This window comes from Carcharhinus amblyrhynchos, unplaced genomic scaffold (assembly GCF_965287045.1).
Source record: "Carcharhinus amblyrhynchos unplaced genomic scaffold, sCarAmb.v2.hapA scaffold_524, whole genome shotgun sequence".
Taxonomy (NCBI): Eukaryota; Metazoa; Chordata; class Chondrichthyes; order Carcharhiniformes; family Carcharhinidae; genus Carcharhinus; species Carcharhinus amblyrhynchos.
The window spans coordinates 67,984-86,625 of NW_027650264.1; the positions used below are offsets into that span (position 1 = coordinate 67,984).

General features: G+C 49.7%; 1 protein-coding gene across 1 annotated transcript in view; it reads left to right on the forward strand.

Annotated features, from left to right (window-relative positions):
* Positions 1 to 18,642, forward strand: part of LOC145339540 (neuroligin-2-like) — a gene marked incomplete at its 3' end in the record, with an annotated part of 64,277 nt that overhangs the window by 13,565 nt on the left and 32,070 nt on the right. Inside the window, exon 4 of the mRNA XM_080184019.1 lies at positions 12,646 to 12,795. Coding sequence (XP_080040145.1) covers positions 12,646 to 12,795 — 150 coding nt within the window. The remainder of the gene's footprint in view (positions 1 to 12,645; positions 12,796 to 18,642) is intronic.

An 18,642-nucleotide genomic window follows, 5' to 3' on the forward strand; every position in this document is an offset into this window, starting at 1 on the left:
GAGGAAACCGGAGGACCCGGAGAAAACCCACGCAAGCATGGGGAGAATGCGCAAACTCCCACAGACACCGGCCCAAATCCATGTGTCTGCACAGCAAACAGCGATAGTCACTGAGCTGTCGTCTTGCCCAGTATCTGGTCCAGTTTAGGCACACACTAATGACGTGAAGCACTAGGCCAATCTCGAACAACCCCAGTACGACCCATCGCGTGTATGCCCCTCGTTGGACACAAGGTGGACCGACTTAAAACCTGTGAATGAAAAGAGAAAAAACATTATTATCATACTATACCCATTTACATTACCAGGGATGCCCCAATGCTAATGACCCTTATTTAAAAGGATCTCCTATATCCACCCATCTCCAACTCAGTCATGTGCCTGTCTAAGTTACTCTTAAATGACTCTAGCGTGTTTGCCTCCACCAACTTACTTGGCAGAGCATTCCATACCCCCACTACCCTCTGTGTGAAAAACCTCCCTCTAATATCTGTGTTGTGTTCCCAATAGTGGGGAAGTCGAGATCCAGGGGATCACAGTCTAAGAATGAGGGATAAACTTTGGCAGGAATAACAGATGTGTAGAGTATAGGGCTAACGGTAGGACTCTGAATAGTATGGATGAACAGAGGGATCCAGGTGTATGTGTACATAGATCCCTGAAAGTTGGGAATCAAGTAGATAGGGTTGTTAAGAAGGCATACGGTGTCTTGGCATTTATTGGTAGGGGGATTGAGTTTAGGAGCCGCAGCGTCATGTTGCAACTGTACACAACTCTGGTGCGGCCGCACTTGGAGTATTGTGTGCAGTTCTGGTCCCCACATTACAGGAAGGATGTGGAGGCTTTGGAGAGGGTGCAGAGGAGGTTTACCAGGATGTTGCCTGGTATGGAGGGGAGGTCCTATGAGGAGAGACTGAGGGATTTGAGGTTGTTTTCGTTAGAAAGAAGGCGGCTAAGAGGGGATCTTATTGAAACATATAAGATGATTAGAGGTTTAGATGGGGTGGATAGTGATAGCCTTTTTCCTCGGATGGAGAAAGCTAGCACGAGGGGGCATGGCTTTAAATTAAGGGGGGGTAGTTATAGGACGGATGTCAGGGGTAGGTTCTTTACCCAGAGGGTGGTGAGGGATTGGAATGCCCTGCCTGCTGCAGTTGTAAATGCGCCTAGTTTGGGGGCGTTTAAGAGATCCGTGGATAGGTTTATGGATGGAAAGAGATTGGTTTAGGTTAGTGGGTCATTGCTTTTTAACTGGTTGGCGCAACATCGTGGGCCGAAGGGCCTGTTCGGCGCTGTAATGTTCTATGTTCTTAAACCATTCAGGATTGAGATGAGGAAGAATTTCTTCACTCAGAGAGTTGTGAACCTGTGGAATTTTCTACTACAGAAAGCTGTTGGGGCCAGTTTGATAGATAACGTTAAAGAGGGAGCTGGACATGGACCCTGCGGCTAAAGGGATCAAGGGGATATGGAGAGAAAGTGGGAATGGGGTACAGAAAATGCATCACCAGCCATGATCAGCTACAAGAATACAAGAGTAGGGATGTACTTTTGAGGCTGTAAAAGGCTCTGGTCAGACCCCATTTGGAGTATTGTGAGCAGGTTTGGACCCTGTATCTAAGGAAGGATGTGCCGGCCTGGGAAAGGGTCCAGAGGAGGTTCACAAGAGTGATCCCTGGAATGGAGAGCTTGACGTACGAGGAACGGGTTGAGGACTCTGGGTCTGTACTCGTTGGAGTTTAGAAGGATGAGGGGGGGGATCTTATTGAAACTTACAGGATACTGCGAGGCCCTGGATAGAGTGGACATGGAGAGGGTGTTTCCACTAGTCGGAAAAACTAGAACCAGAGGGGCACAACCTCAGGCTAAAGGGGCAATCCTTTAAAACAGAGATAAGGAGGAATTTCTCCAGTGGGGAATCTGTGGAACTCTTTGCCACAGAAGGCTGTGGAGGTCATCGAGTGTCTTTAAGACAGAGATAGATCGGTTCTTGATTAATAAGGGGATCAGGGGAAAAGGCAGGAGAATGGGGATGAGAAAAATATCAGCCATGATTGAATGGCGGAACAGACTCGATGGGCCGAGTGGCCTAATTCTGCTCTCATGTCTTATGGGTCTTATCATATTGAAGGGTGGCGCAGACTCGAAGGGCAGAATGGCCTGCTCCTGCCCCTATTTTCTATGTTCCTGTGTACGGCATACTTGCCTTTGTCAGTCAGGGCACAGAGTATAAAAATTGGCAAGTCATGTTGCAATTGTATAGAACTTTAGTGAGGCTGCATTTGGAATATTGCGTACAGTTCCGGTCGCCACACTCCCAGAAGGATGTGGAGGCTTTGGAGAGGGTACAGAAAAGATTTACCAGGACGTTAGAACATAGAACGTAGAACATTACAGCACAGTACAGGCCCTTCGGCCCTCAATGTTGTGCCGAGCGATGTCCAATCCCAAGATCAGGCTATCCCACTCCATGTGCCTATCCAATAACCGCTTGAAAGTTCCTATAGTGTCCGACTCCACTATCACAGCAGGCAGTCCATTCCACATCCCAACCACTCTCTGAGTGAAGAATCTACCTCGGATATCCCTCCTATATCTCCCACCTTATAGTTATGCCCCCTAGTAACAGCTACATCCACCCGAGGAAATAGTCTCTGCACGTCCACTCTATCTATCCCCCTCATCATCTTATAAACCTCGATTAAGTTGCCTCTCATCCTCCTCCGCTCTAAAGCCCCTGCTCCCTCAACCTTTCCTCATAAGACCTACCCTCCAAACCAGGCAGCATCCTGGTAAACCTCCTCTGAACCCTCGCCAATACTTCCACATCCTTCTTATAGTGAGGTGACCAGAACTGAACATAATATCCCAAATGTGGCCTCACCAACGTCCGGTATAGTTCCAGCATAACCCCACGGCTCTTAAACCCAAACCCCCTGTTAATAAATGCTAACGCTATAAGCCTTCTTCACAGTTCTATCCACTTGAGTGGCAACCTTCAGAGATCTGTGGACATGAACCCCAAGATCTCTCCGTTCCCCCACATTCCTCAGAACCCTGCCGTTGACCCTGTAATCCGCATGTTGCCTGGTATGGGAGGGTATTATGTGCAGTTCTGGTCCCCACATTACAGGAAGGATGTGGAGGCTTTGGAGAGGGTGCAGAGGAGGTTTACCAGGGTGTTGCCTGGTATGGAGGGGAGGTCCTATGAGGAGAGACTGAGGGATTTGAGGTTGTTTTCGTTAGAAAGAAGGCGGCTAAGAGGGGACCTTATTGAAACATATAAGATAGAACATAGAACATAGAACATTACAGCGCAGAACAGGCCCTTTGGCCCACGATGTTGCGCCGACCAGTTACAAAATAATGACCCTCTAACCTAAACCAATCCCTTTTTGTCCATAAACTTATCCATGGATCTCTTAAACACCCCCAAACTAGGCGCATTTACAACTGATTAGAGGTTGAGATAGGGTGGACAGTGATAGCCTTTTTCCTCGGATGGAGAAAGCTAGCACGAGGGGCATAGCTTAAAATTAAGGGGGGGTAGTTATAGGACGGATGTCAGAGGTAGGTTCTTTACCCAGAGGGTGGTGAGGGATTGGAATGCCCTGCCTGCTGCAGTTGTAGATGCGCCTAGTTTGGGGGCATTTAAGAGATCCGTGGATAGGTTTATGGATGGAAAGGGTTTGGTTTAGGTTAGAGGGTTATTGTTTTTTAACTGGTTGGCGCAACATTGTGGGCCGAAGGGCCTGTTCTGCGCTGTAATGTTCTACGTTCTATATTCTATTAGCTACGAGGAGAGGTTAGAGAAACTTGGTTTGTTTTCGCTGGAACGTCGGAGGCTAAAGGGTGACCTGATAGGAGTCTACAAGACTGTGAGAGACACGGATAGATTAGATAGCCGGAATCTTTCTCCCAGTGTAAAAATGTCAGTTACTGGGGGACATAGGTTTTAAGTTAAAAGGGGGACAGTTTAGAAGAGTGAGAGGGGGGATCTCATAGAATCTTATAAAATTCTAACGGGGTTAGACGGGGATAGATTCAGAAAGAATGTTCCCGATGGTGGGGGCAGCCCAGAACTAGGGGGTCATCGTTTGAGGGTAAGGGATAAACCTTTGAGGACTGAGGTGAGGAGAGATTCCCTCAACCAGAGAGGAAAGTAGTGAGGACAAAATGTTGTATAATTTTGAGAAGAAATTAGATATCGCTCTTGGGACTAAAGGGATTGCGGGATACGGAGGAAAGGTGCGGGGGGTGGGGATCAGGATATCGAATTTGATGATTGGGGTTCTCTGGCCTCGCTCGAGTGTGGTTATAAAATGCCGCCCGAGTTCAAGGGACGTCTGCGATGCCCGCCCTTCACCCGTTCCGAGTCCGCGATGGGCAGGATGGCAAAATTCCGACGTACGTTTCTGCGTTGAACCTCAGCAAGAAAAGTGTCCGCTAGTCACAAAACTACCCCAACCCAGATTGTTGGGAAAACCCATCCGGTTCCCTTTTGGGAGGGAAATCTGCCGTCCTTACCCCAGTCTGGCCTACACGTGACTCCAGAGCCAAAGCCAATGTGGTCAACTCTCAGATACTCCTCCCGGATGTTGCAGTGAGGCCCATCGTCCTCTCCAGGGGGGGGCGCAGGGGGTGGATTAAGAATAGAAAATGAACACTTTGATGATGAAAGCGTTGAAATAAATTGTTGTTCCATCTTTCGAAAGTTCCCATTTTCATTTAACCCCCTGTATGGTTTCACCTTAACGTCCCTATCCTCCTCCAGCCCCTAAAGCCCTCCCTATCTCTGTGATCACCTCCAGTCCTCTACAACCTTCCCTATCTCTGTGACCACCTCCAGTCCTCTACAACCCTCCCTCTCTCTGTAACCTTCTCCAGTCCCTACAACCCTCCCTCTCTCTGTAACCTTCTCCAGTCCCTACAGCCCTCCCTCTCTCTGTAACCTTCTCCAGTCCCTACAACCCTCCCTCTCTCTGTAACCTTCTCCAGTCCCTACAGCCCTCCCTCTCTCTGTAACCTTCTCCAGTCCCTACAGCCCTCCCTCTCTCTGTAACCTTCTCCAGTCCCTACAACCCTCCCTCTCTCTGTAACCTTCTCCAGTCCCTACAACCCTCCCTCTCTCTGTAACCTTCTCCAGTCCCTACAACCCTCCCTCTCTCTGTAACCTTCTCCAGTCCCTACAACCCTCCCTCTCTCTGTAACCTCCTCCATCTCCCTACAACCCTCCCTCTCTCTGTAACCTTCTCCAGTCCCTACATCTCTCGCCATCTTTCTAATCTCCTCCAGTCCCATACAACCTTCCCTATCTCTGTACATCCTCCAGCCCCTACAACCCTCCCTATCTCTGTAACCTCTTCCAGCCCCATGCCCCTCCCTATCTCTGTAACTTCCTCCAGACCCTACAACCCTCCATATCTTTGTAGTCTCCTCCCTACAACTCACTGTCTCTGAAGCCTCCTCCAACCCTGACACCCCTCCCTACCTATGTAACCTCTCCAGCCCCTACAACCCTCCCTAACTCTGTAACCTCCTCCAGCCTCCACACCCCTCCCTATCTCTGTAACCTCCTCCAGCCTCCACACCCCTCCCTATCTTTGTAACCTCCTCCAGCCCCTACAACGCTCCCTATCTCTGTAACCTCCTACAGCTCTCTCTATCTTTGTAACATCCTCCAGCCCCTACAACTCTCCCTATCTCTGTAACCTCCTCCAGCTCCTACAACTCTCCCTATCTCTGTAACCTCCTCCAGCCCCTACAACCCTCCCTAACTCTGTAACCTCCTCCAGCCCCTACACCCCTCCCTATCTCTGTAACCTCCTACAGCCCCTACACCCCTCCCTATCTGTGTAACCTCCTCCAGCTCCTACAACCCTCCCTATCTCTGTAACCTTCTCCAGTCCCTACACCCCTCCCTATCTCTGTAACCTCCTCTAGCCCCCTACACCCCTCCCTATCTCTGTAACCTCCTCCAGTCCCCCTACACCCCTCCCTATCACTGTAACCTCCTCCAGCCCCCTACACCCCTCCCTATCACTGTAACCTCCTCCAGCCCCTACAACCCTCCCTATCTCTGTAACCTCCTCCAGCCCCCTACACCCCTCCCTATCTCTGTAACCTCCTCCAGCCCCTACACCCCCTCCCTATCTTTGTAACCTCCTCCAGCCCCCTACAACCCTCCCTATCTCTGTAACCTCCTACGACCCCAAAACCCTCCAAAATCGCTGCGTTCCTCCAATTCTGGCCTCCACTCACCCCCCCCTCCAATTCCCACTGCTTTGCCATTGACACAGTGGTTAGCGTGCTGCCTCACAGTGCCAGAGACCCGGGTTCAATTCCCATCACTGTCTGTGCTGAGTCTGCATGTTCTCCCCATGTCTGCACGGGTTTCCTCCCACGGTCCAAAAGATATGCCGGTTGGGGTGGATTGGCCGTGCTAAGTTCTCCCTCAGTGTTACCCGAACTGGCGCCGGAGTGTGGCGAGTAGGGGATTTTCGCAGTGACTTCATTGCAGTGTGAATGTAAGCCGATTGAATATAAAAGTAGGGAGGTCTTGCTGCAGCTGTATAGGGCATTGGTGAGGCCGCAGCTGGAGTACTGTGTGCAGTTTTGGGCGCCGCACCTGCGCAAGGATATTTTGGCCTTGGAGGGAGTGCAGAGGAGGTTTACTAGGCTGATACCGGAGTTGAGGGGGTTGAGCTATGAGGAGAGGCTGAATAAACTAGGCTTGTACTTGTTAGAGTTTAGAAGAATGAGGGGAGATCTCATTGAGACGTATAAGATGATGAATGGGATGGATAGGATAGAGGTGGAAAGACTCTTCCCGCTCAAAAAAGACAGTAGGACTAGGGGGCACAGCCTCAAGATAAAGGGGGGGCGGTTCAGAACGGAGTTGAGGAGGAACTTCTTCACTCAAAGGGTGGTGAATCTCTGGAATTCTCTGCCCGTTGAAGTGGTGGAGGCTGCCTCGCTAAATATTTTTAAGACGCGGGTTGATGGGTTTTTGATAAGAGAGGGGATTAAGGGTTATGGGGAGAGGGCGGGAAAGTGGAACTGAGCCACGACAGATCAGCCATGATCTTATTGAATGGCGGGGCAGGCTCGAAGGGCCAGATGGCCTACTCCTGCTCCTATTTCTTATGTTCTTATGTTCTTATGTTCTTACTTGTGAGTAATAAATTAACTTTAGCTCTGGAATTCCCTCGCTGAACCCCTCTCTATTTGCCTGCGAAAACCTCTTTGTCCAATTTACGAGTCACCTGCCCAAATATCTTGTAAACTGACCTCTTTGAACGAGCTTTGAGTCATCTGACCCTAAGATCTCCTGTCGTGATTGTTGAATTTGGTTTGGTGATGACTCCAGTGAAACCCATTGAAATTTTCATTCCTGTATCTTGAAGTTGTCAAATATATAAGAACAGAAGGCGATTGCAGAGCCTCTGGCTCTGATCTTCAGGTCGTCGTTGGTCACAGGTATAGTGCCAGAAGATTGGAGGATAGCGAATGTTGTCCCATTGTTTAAGAAGGGGAACAGAGACTTCCCTGGGAATTATAGACCGGTGAGTCGAATTATAGGGCCTGTTCTGCGCTGTAATGTTCTATGTTCTATAAGAACTCGGAGCAGGAGTAGGGCCATCCAGCCCCCCTCGAGCCTGCTCCGCCATTCAATAAGATCACGGCTGATCTTTTCATGGACTCAGTTCCACTTACCCGCCCGCTCACCATAACCCTTCATTCCTTTACTCTTCAAAATTTTATCTATCCTCGTCTTAAAAACATTCAACGAGGTAGCCTCAACTGGGCAGGGGATTCACAACCCTTTGGGTGAAGAAGTTCCTCCTCAACTCAGTCCCAAATCTGCTCCCCCTTATTTTGAGGCCATGCCCCCTAGTTCTAGTTTCACCCACCAGTAGAAACAGCTTCCCTGCTTCTATTCCCTTCATCATCTTATCTGTTTCTATAAGGTCACCTCCTCATTCTTCTGAATTCCAATGAGTATAGCCCAAGTCTACTCAGTCTCTCCTCATAAGCCAACCCTCTCAACTCCGGAATCAACCTCCTCTCCAGTGCCAGTATATCCCTTCTCAAGTAAGGAGATCAAAACTGTACACGGTGCTCCAAGTGTGGTCTTACCAGCACCTTTGAATTTTTCTTGGGCAAAGCTTGGTGTGTGTGTGTGTGTGTGAGATTGTATAGTGACGGGAGTGCGTATCTACATGGTTACCAACATGAATAGAGCGCCTTTTATTTATTCATTTGTGTGACACGGGTGTTGCCCAACCCTAGTTACCCCCTGAGGAGGCGGTGGTGAGCTGTCTCCTTGAATCGCTGCAGTCCGTGCACTGTGGGTTGACCCACAGTGCCGTTAGGGAGGGAATCCCAGGATTTCGACCCAGCGACTGCGAGGGGACGGCCGATATATATCCAAGTCGGCGAGTGGCTCGGAGGGGGAACCTCCAGGTGGCGGTGGGGTGTTCCCCGGGTATCTGCTGCCCTTGTCCCTCTAGATGGTAGAGGTGGTGGGCTTGGAAGGCGCTGTCTAAGGAGCCTTGGTGAGTCGCTGCATCTTGTAGATGGTACCCACGGCTGCCATCAGTGTTGGGGGGGTAGTGGGTGTTTGTGGATAGGGTGCCAATCAAGCTTTGTCCTGGATGGTGTCGAACATCTTCTGTGTTGTTGGACCGCACCCATCCAGGCAAGACCAGCAAAGGGTTAAACATCTTTGATACCTGGGTCTTTAACAGTTCTGGAACCTGCGTGTACTGATGCCACCCTCCCTCCCTCTCTTTCTCTCTGTCTCTCAATATCTATCTCACTCTGTCCCTCCCTTTCTCTATCTCTGTCTCTATTCTCTTTTTCTCTCTCTCTTTCGTAGAATCTCTATAGTGCAAAAGAAGTCCATTCAGCCCATCAACCAGAATCCCACCCAGGTCCTATCCCCATAACCCCGTGCATCTACCCTAGCCAGTCCCCCTGACACTAAGGGGCAATTTAGCATGGCCAATCCACCTAACCCGCACATCTTATCTCTCTCTCTTCCCCTCTCTCTCTATCACTCTCACTCTGTCTCTCTCTATCTCGATCTTTCACTCTCACTTTGTCTGTCTCTCTCTGTGTCTCTCTCTCTCTCTCTCACTCTGTCTCTCTCTCTTTCTCTATTTATCTATCTCTTTGTCTCTCCCTCTATCTTTTCCTCTCACTGTCTAACACTTTCTGTCTTTCTCTCAATTTTTTGATCTTTCTCTGTCTCTTTCTCTCTCTATCTCTGTCTCTCTCTGTCTGTCTGTCTGTCTCTCTCTCTATCTATCTCTTTCCCTCACTGTCTATTTCACTGTCCCTCTCTCTCTCACTATCTCTGAGTCCCACTCTGTCTATTTATCTCTCTCTCTCTCCATCTCTCCCCTTTTCTTTCCAACCGTCCCTTTCTCTCTCTCTATATCTCTTTCTCTCATTGCCTATCTCACTCTGTCTCTCTTATCTTTCTCTCCCCTCCATCTCTCCATCCCTCCCTCTCTCTCTCTCCGTCTGCCTCTCTCTCTCTCTTTATCTCTGTCTCTGTCTCTCCCCCCTCACTATTCTCTCAATCCCTCTCTCTCTCTCTATGTCTTTACCTCACTGCCTATCTCACTCTGTCTCTCCCTCTATTTCTGTCACTCTGTGTCTCTCTCTATCTCTGTCTCACTCTCTCTCTCACTCTATTTATCTCTCTCTCTCTGTCTCTACCCTTCTGTCTGTCTCTCTCTCTCCATCCCTCCCTGTCTCTCTCTCTCTCTGCCTCTCTCTCGCTCTCTGTTTATCTCTGTCTCTGTCTCTCCCCCGCTCTCCATCTCTCTCTCTCTATATCTCTTTCCCTCACTGTCAATCTCACTCTGTCTCTCCCTCTATTTCTGTGTCACTCTGTGTCTCTCTCTTTCTTGTCTCACTCTCTCACTCTATTTATCTCTCTCTCTGTCCCTACCCTTCTGTCTGTCTCTCTCCATCCCTCCTTGTCTCTCTCTCTCTCTCTGCCTCTCTCTGGCTCTCTGTTTATCTCTGTCTCTCCCCGCGCTCTCCATCCCTCTCTCTCTATATCTCTTTCCCTCACTGTCTATCTCACTCTGTCTCTCTATCTCTGTGTCATTCTGTGTCTCTCCCTATCTCTGTCCCATTCTCAGTCACTCTATCTCTTTCTCTGTCTCTACCCTTCTCTCTCTCTCTCTCCATCCCTCTCCCTCTGTCTCTCTCTATTTCTCTTTCTCTCTTTATCTATCTCACTCTGTCTCTCTCTCTATCTCTCTCTCCGTCTCTCGCCCCCTTCCCCTCTCTCTCCATTTGATCAGAATGCAGAGAAGATAGAAGCAAGTGGAGGCCATTTGGCCCTCGGAACCTACTCCACCATTCACCATCAACATGGTTGATCTCCAACTCAATGGCCTTTCTCCCCATAACCTTTGAACTCACTCACCCTCTGTTGACCAGGAACATAGAACATTACATAGAACGTTGGCCCTCAATGTTGCGCCAACCTGGGAAACCAATCTAAAGCCCATCTAACCTCCACTCTTCCAATATCATCCACACTAGGGGGCATAACTATAAGGTTGATGGTGGGAGATATAGGAGGGATGTCCGAGGTAGATTCTTCACTCAGAGAGTGGTTGGGATGTGGAATGGGCTGCCTGCTGTGATAGTCGGACGCTATAGAAACTTCCAAGCGGTTATTGGATAGGTACATGGAGTACACCAGAATGATAGGGAGTGGGATAGCTTGATCTCAAAGATCAAGATCAATCTCAAAGATCTCATTGAGACGTATAAGATGATGAATGGGATGGATAGGATAGAGGTGGAGAGACTCTTCCCGCTCAGAAAGGACAGTAGGACTAGGGGGCACAGCCTCAAGATAAAGGGGGGGGCGGTTTAGAACAGAGTTGAGGAGGAACTTCTTCACTCAAAGGGTGGTGAATCTCTGGAATTCTCTGCCCGTTGAAGTGGTGGAGGCTGCCTCGCTAAATATTTTTAAGAAGCGGGTTGATGGGTTTTTGATAAGAGAGGGGATTAAGGGTTATGGGGAGAGGGTGGGAAAGTGGAACTGAGCCACGACAGATCAGCCATGATCTTATTGAATGGCGGGGCAGGCTCGAAGGGCTAGATGGCCTACTCCTGCTCCTATTTCTTAATATCTTAATATTCTTAATATTAATATCTTGGGTTTGGACATAGCTTGGCACAACATTGAGGGCCAAAGGGCCTTCACTGTGCTGTAATGTTCTATGTTCATCCAATGACCATTTAAGTGCCCTTAAAGTTGGCGAGTCCACAACTGCTGCAGGCAGGGCATTCCACGCCCTTACTACCCTCTGAGTAAAGAACTTACCTCTGACATCTGTCCTACCGAGGGGGCGACACGGTGGCACAGTGGGTTAGCACTGCTGCTTCACAGCTCCAGGGTCCTGGGTTCGATTCCTGGCTCGGGCTCACTGTCCGTGTGGAGTTTGCACATCCTCCCCGTGTCTGCGTGGGTTTGCTCCGGTTTCCTCCCACAGTCCCAAGATGTACGGGTTAGGCGGATGGGCCGTGCTAATTGCCCCTTAGTGTCCCGGGGTTGCCTGAGTTAGAGGGATTAGTGGGTGTAATTTGGGGGGAGGGCCTGGGTCGGGATTGTGTTCAGTGCAGACTCGAGGTTGGGGAGACCAACGTAACCAAGCTCGTCCTGGGCAGGGACAGGTAGCGTGTCAACTAGAGCCCCCGGTTCAAAGCCCGCCCCAGTTCACGGCTTGCAAATTGGACGGAGAGCGCGCGCGGAAGAGAGAGTCTTTGTGAAGTCAGTTCCAGCTGGCACGGAAAGGCCGCTCGAGAAACGGATCAGGAACGTGGGAAGCTGTGTCGATCCGTGGTGAGGCCATAGCTGGTTGATGGTGGTCCAGTTACGCCGTGAGAGAGCGAGAGACTCACCGGAGAAAACCATCAGACAAACGTGTTAAAGGGCAAATTGGAAATGAGAACTGACACGGAGGGGAGGGTGACATCTGTAAAATTCTGAAGGGGGTTTCGATTGGGGCGGCACAGGGATATGTTCCCCCTTGTGCGCAGACCAGAACTCAGGGCCATCGATGTCGGATAATCTCGGATTAATCCAATGAGGAGTTCAGGAGAAGTATCTTTGCCCAGAGAGTGGGGGAGAATGTGGGACTCACTCCCACGGGGAGTGGGGGAGAATGTGGGACTCACTCCCACGGGGAGTGGGGGAGAATGTGGGACTCACTCCCACGGGGAATGGGGAGAATGTGGGACTCACTCCCACAGGGGGAGTGGGGGAGAATGTGGGACTCAGTCCCATGGGGAATGGGGGAGGTGAATAGCATTGAGACAGTAAAGAGGAGGGGAGGAATGGTGGATAAACATGTTGGGGAGAGAGGAATAGGGTAGGTTGAGTGGGGAGGGCATGGGGGGAGGTTGGTGGGGATTATGATAAACATTTGTACTGATCCAAATGATTGAATTGAGTATCTATGTGTATGTTTTGTATCACTCCAGCATGCATTCCAGCTGCCTTGAGTTGAATTGAATGTAGTTTCGATCTAAATTCAGGGCTATTCCTGCGATTATATTATCTTAGCGGAATGTATTGGTAACACGCTGTATCTCTCTCTCTCTCAGATATCCGAGACAGCGGCCCCAAGCCGGTAATGATGTTTGTCCACGGGGGTTCCTACATGGAGGGAACGGGGAACATGTTCGAGGGGAGCGTTCTGGCAAGCTACGGCAATGTTATTGTCGTCACCATCAACTACAGACTGGGCGTACTCGGTGAGTATCGGAATCCCCCCCGCTCCACAACTTACACTCAGTCTGCACTGAACTCTGGTCGGACCACACTCGATTTGATTTATTATTGTCACGTGTATTGGGATACAGAGAAAAGTCTTGTTTCTTGCGCGCTATACAGACAAAGCATACCGTTCATAGAGTACATAGGGGAGAAGGATTTGGGACTATTACTTACGGGGCGAAAAACTGCAGCAGGCGACGGTGCAGAGGGACCTGGGCGTCCTTGTGCACGAGTCGCAAAAACCCAGCCTGCAGGTGCAGCAGGTGGTCAGGATGGCGAATGGGATGCTGGCCTTCATAGCGAGGGGGATTGAATATAAAAGTAGGGAGGTCTTGCTGCAGCTGTATAGGGCATTGGTGAGGCCGCAGCTGGAGTACTGTGTGCAGTTTTGGTCGCCGCACTTGCACAAGGATATTTTGGCCTTGGAGGGAGTGCAGAGGAGGTTTACTAGGCTGATGCCGGAGTTGAGGGGGTTGAGCTATGAGGAGAGGCTGAATAAACTGGGCTTGTACTCGTTAGAGTTTAGAAGAATGAGGGGAGATCTCATTGAGACGTATAAGATGATGAATGGGATGGATAGGATAGAGGTGGAGAGACTCTTCCCACTCAGAAAGGACAGTAGGACTAGGGGGCACAGCCTCAAGATAAAGGGGGGGCGGTTTAGAACGGAGTTGAGGAGGAACTTCTTCACTCAAAGGGTGGTGAATCTCTGGAATTCTCTGCCCGTTGAAGTGGTGGAGGCTGCCTCGCTAAATATATTTAAGACGCGGGTTGATGGGTTTTTGATAAGAGAGGGGATTAAGGGTTATGGGGAGAGGGCGGGAATGTGGAACTGAGCCACGACAGATCAGCCATGATCTTATTGAATGGCGGGGCAGGCTCGAAGGGCTGGATGGCCTACTCCTGCTCCTATTTCTTATGTTCTTATGTCCTTGATTATGCTGGCTGCTTTTCCCCGAGGCAGCGGGAAGTGTAGACAGAGTCAATGGATGGAAGGCTGGTTTGTGTGATGGATTGGGCTACATTCACGACCCTTTTGTAGTTCCTTGTGGTCTTGGGCAGAGCAGGAGCCCAGACCAAGCTGTGATACAACCAGAAAGAATGCTTTCTATGGGGCATCTGTAAAAGTTGGTGAGAGTCGTAGCGGACATGCCAAATTTCCTTAGTCTTCTGAGAAAGTAGAGGCGTTGGTGGGCTTTCTTAACCATAGTGTCGGCATTGGGGGGGACCAGGACAGGTTGTTGGTGATCTGGACACCTAAAATCTTTAAGCTCTCGACCCTTTCTACTTCATCCCCGTTGATGTAGACAGGGGCACTTTCTCCACTACACTTCTTGAAGTCAATGACAATCTCCTTTGTCTTGTTGACATTGAGGGAGAGATTATTGTCACCGGTTCACCAGATTCTCTGTCTCATTCCTGTACTCTGTCTCGTCATTGTTTGAAATCGGACCCACGAGGGTGGTGTCATCGGCAAACTTGAGAATCGAATTGGAGGGGAATTTGGCCACACTTGTAGGTGTATAAGGAGTATAGCAGGGGGGCTGAGAACACAGCCTTGTGGGGCACCCAGTGTTGAGGACGATCGTGGAGGAGGTTGCCTATCTTCACTGATTGTGGCCTGTGAGTTAGGAAGTTCAGGGTCCAGTCTCAGAGGGAGGAGCCGAGGGCCCAGGCCACAGAATTTGGGGATGAGTTTAGTGGGAATAATGGTGTTGAGGCTGAGCTGTGGTCAATAAATAGGATTCAGGAATAAATAGGGCCAGGAAATGGCAAATGGAATTTAATGTTGGCAAGTGTGAGGTGGTCCACTTTGGTAGGAATAATGGTAGGAAGGATTATTACTTACGTGGCGAAAAACTGCAGCAGGCGACGGTGCAGAGGGACCTGGGCGTCCTTGTGCATGAGTCGCAAAAACCCAGCTTGCAGGTGCAGCAGGTGGTCAGGAAGGCGAATGGGATGCTGGCCTTCATAGCGAGGGGGATTGAATATAAAAGTAGGGAGGTCTTGCTGCAGCTGTATAGGGCATTGGTGAGGCCGCAGCTGGAGTACTGTGTGCAGTTTTGGACGCCGCACTTGCGCAAGGATATTTTGGCCCTGGAGGGAGTGCAGAGGAGGTTTACTAGGCTGATGCCGGAGTTGAGGGGGTTGAGCTATGAGGAGAGGCTGAATAAACTAGGCTTGTACTCGTTAGAGTTTAGAAGAATGAGGGGAGATCTCATTGAGACGTATAAGATGATGAATGGGATGGATAGGATAGAGGTGGAGAGACTCTTCCCGCTCAGAAAGGACAGTAGGACTAGGGGGCACAGCCTCATGATAAAGGGGGGGCGGTTTAGAACGGAGTTGAGGAGGAACTTCTTCACTCAAAGAGTGGTGAATCTCTGGAATTCTCTGCCCGTTGAAGTGGTGGAGGCTGCCTCACTCAATACTTTTAAGACGCGGGTTGATGGGTTTTTGATAAGAGAGGGGATTAAGGGTTATGGGGAGAGGGCGGGAATGTGGAACTGAGCCACGACAGATCAGCCATGATCTTATTGAATGGCGGGGCAGGCTCGAAGGGCTGGATGGCCTACTCCTGCTCCTATTTCTTATGCTCTTATGTCCTTAATTATGCTGGCTGCTTTTCCCCGAGGCAGCGGGAAGTGTAGACAGAGTCAATGGATGGGAGGCTGGTTTGTGTGATGGACTGGGGCTACGTTCACAACCCTTTGTAGTTCCTTGTGGTCTTGGGCAGAGCAGGAGCCCAGACCAAGCTGTGATACAACCCAGAAAGAATGCTTTCTATGGGGCATCTGTAAAAGTTGGTGAGAGTCATAGCGGACATGCCAAATTTCCTTAGTCTTCTGAGAAAGTAGAGGCGTTGGTGGGGCTTTCTTAACTATAGTGTCGGCATTGGGGGGGGGACCAGGGCAGGTTGTTAGTGATCTGGACACCTAAAAACTTTAAGCTCTTGACCCTTTCTACTTCATCCCCGTTGATGTAGACAGGGGCACTTTCTTGAAGTCAATGACACTTCTTGAAGTCAATGACAATCTCCTTTGACTTGTTGACATTGAGGGAGAGATTATTGTCACCAGTTCACCAGATTCTCTGTCTCATTCCTGTACTCTGTCTCGTCATTGTTTGAAATCGGACCCACGAGGGTGGTGTCATCGGCAAACTTGAGAATCGAATTGGAGGGGAATTTGGCCACACTTGTAGGTGTATAAGGAGTATAGCAGGGGGGCTGAGAACACAGCCTTGTGGGGCACCCAGTGTTGAGGACGATCGTGGAGGAGGCTGCCTATCTTCACTGATTGTGGCCTGTGAGTTAGGAAGTTCAGGGTCCAGTCTCAGAGGGAGGAGCCGAGGGCCCAGGCCACGGAGTTTGGGGATGAGTTTAGTGGGAATAATGGTGTTGAGGCTGAGCTGTGGTCAATAAATAGGATTCAGGAATAAATAGGGCCAGGAAATGGCAAATGGAATTTAATGTTGGCAAGTGTGAGGTGGTCCACTTTGGTAGGAATAATGGTAGGAAGGATTATTACTTACGTGGCGAAAAACTGCAGCAGGCGACGGTGCAGAGGGACCTGGGCGTCCTTGTGCATGAGTCGCAAAAACCCAGCCTGCAGGTGCAGCAGGTGGACAGGAAGGCGAATGGGATGCTGGCCTTCATAGCGAGGGGGATTGAATATAAAAGTAGGGAGGTCTTGCTGCGGCTGTATAGGGCATTGGTGAGGCCGCAGCTGGAGTACTGTGTGCAGTTTTGGTCGCTGCACTTACGCAAGGATATTTTGGCCTTGGAGGGAGTGCAGAGGAGGTTTACTAGGCTGGAGATGAGGGTGTTAGCTTATGAGGAGAGATTGAATAGACTGGGCCTGTACTCGGAGTTTAAAAGGATGAGGGGGGATCTTATAGAGACGTATAAGATAATGAAGGGGACGGATAGGGTAGAGGCAGAGAGATTCTTCCCGCTTAGAAAGGACAGCAGGACTAGAGGGCACAGCCTCAAGATAAGGGGGGGTTGGTTTAGAATGGAGTTGAGGAGGAACTTCTTCACTCAAAGGGTGGTGAATCTCTGGAATTCTCTGCCCGTTGAAGTGGTGGAGGCTACCTCGCTAAATATATTGAAGTCACGGGTAGATAGGTTTCTGATAGACAGGGGAATTAAGGGGAGAAAGCGGGAAAGTGGAACTGATCCACTATCAGATCAGCCATGATCTTATTGAATGGCGGGGCAGGCTCGAAGGGCTAGATGGCCGACTCCTGCTCCTATTTCTTATGTTCTTTTGTAACCTGACTCCCACTTAATGATATCACAGCAATGTTTCACTGCAATTGTATAGGATGTTGGTGAGGCCATGCCTGGAGTATTGTGTACAGTTTTGATATCATTATCTAAGGAAGGATGTCCTTGCTACTAAGAGCAAAGAACAAAGAAAATTACAGCACGGGAACAGCCCTCTGCACCGACCATACTGCCCCGACTGAACTAAAACCCCCTACCCTTCCGGGAACCATATCCCTCCATTCCCATCCTATTCATGTATTTGTCCGGATCCCCTTGTATCTGCTTCCACTAATTCCCCCAGCAGTGACTTCCAGGCGCCCACCAGCCTCTAGGTAAAAAAGATCTGTCTCGTACATCTCCTTTAAACCTTGCCCCTCGCACTTTAAACCTGTGCCCCCCTAGTAATTGGCTCTATCACCCTGGGGGAGAAAGCTTCTGACTATCCACTCTGTCCCTCATAATCTTGTAGACTTCTTATCAGGTCAACCTCCAGTGAGAACAAACCAAGTTTCTCCAACCTCTCCTCGTAGCTAATGCCCTCCATACCAGGGCAACATCCTGGTAAATCTTTTCTGTACCCTCTCCAAAGCCTCCACATCCTTCTGGTAGTGTGGGCGACCAGAATTGAACACTATATTCCAAGTGCGGCCTCACTAAGGTTCTATAAAGCTGCAACATGACTTGGTAATCTTTAAACTCAATGCCCTGACCAATGGAGGCAAGCATGCCTTCTTGAGTACCTTGTCCGCCTGTGTTACCAGTTCCAGTGGCCTGTGTATCTGTACACCCAGACAGCCAAGGTTTACCAGACTGATTCCTGGGGTGGCAGGTCTATCAAATAAGGAGAGGCTCAGTTGGTCAGGGATATAAGAACATAAGAAATAGGAGCAGGAGTAGGCCATCTAGCCCTTCGAGCCTGCCCCGCCATTCAATAAGATCATGGCTGATCTGTCGTGGCTCAGTTCCACTTTCCCGCCCTCTCCCCATAACCCTTAATCCCCTCTCTTATCAAGAACCCATCAACCAGCTTCTTAAAAATATTTAGCGAGGCAGCCTCCACCACTTCAACGGGCAGAGAATTCCAGAGATTCACCACCCTTTGAGTGAAGAAGTTCCTCCTCAACTCCGTTCTAAACCGCTCCCGCTTTATCTTGAGGCTGTGCCCCCTAGTCCTACTGTCTTTTTTGAGCGGGAAGAGTCTCTCCACCTCTATCCTATCCATCCCATTCATCATCTTATACATCTCAATGAGATCTCCCCTCATTCTTCTAAACTCTAACGAGTACAAGCCTAGTTTATTCAGCCTCTCCTCATAGCTCAACCCCCTCAACTCCGGTATCAGCCTAGTAAACCTCCTCTGCACTCCCTCCAAGGCCAAAATATCCTTGCGTAAGTACGGCGACCAAAACTGCACACAGTACTCCAGCTGCGGCCTCACCAATGCCCTATACAGCTGCAGCAAGACCTCCCTACTTTTATATTCAATCCCCCTCGCTATGAAGGCCAGCATCCCATTCCATATCTTCACTGGAATTCAGAAGAGTGAGAGGGG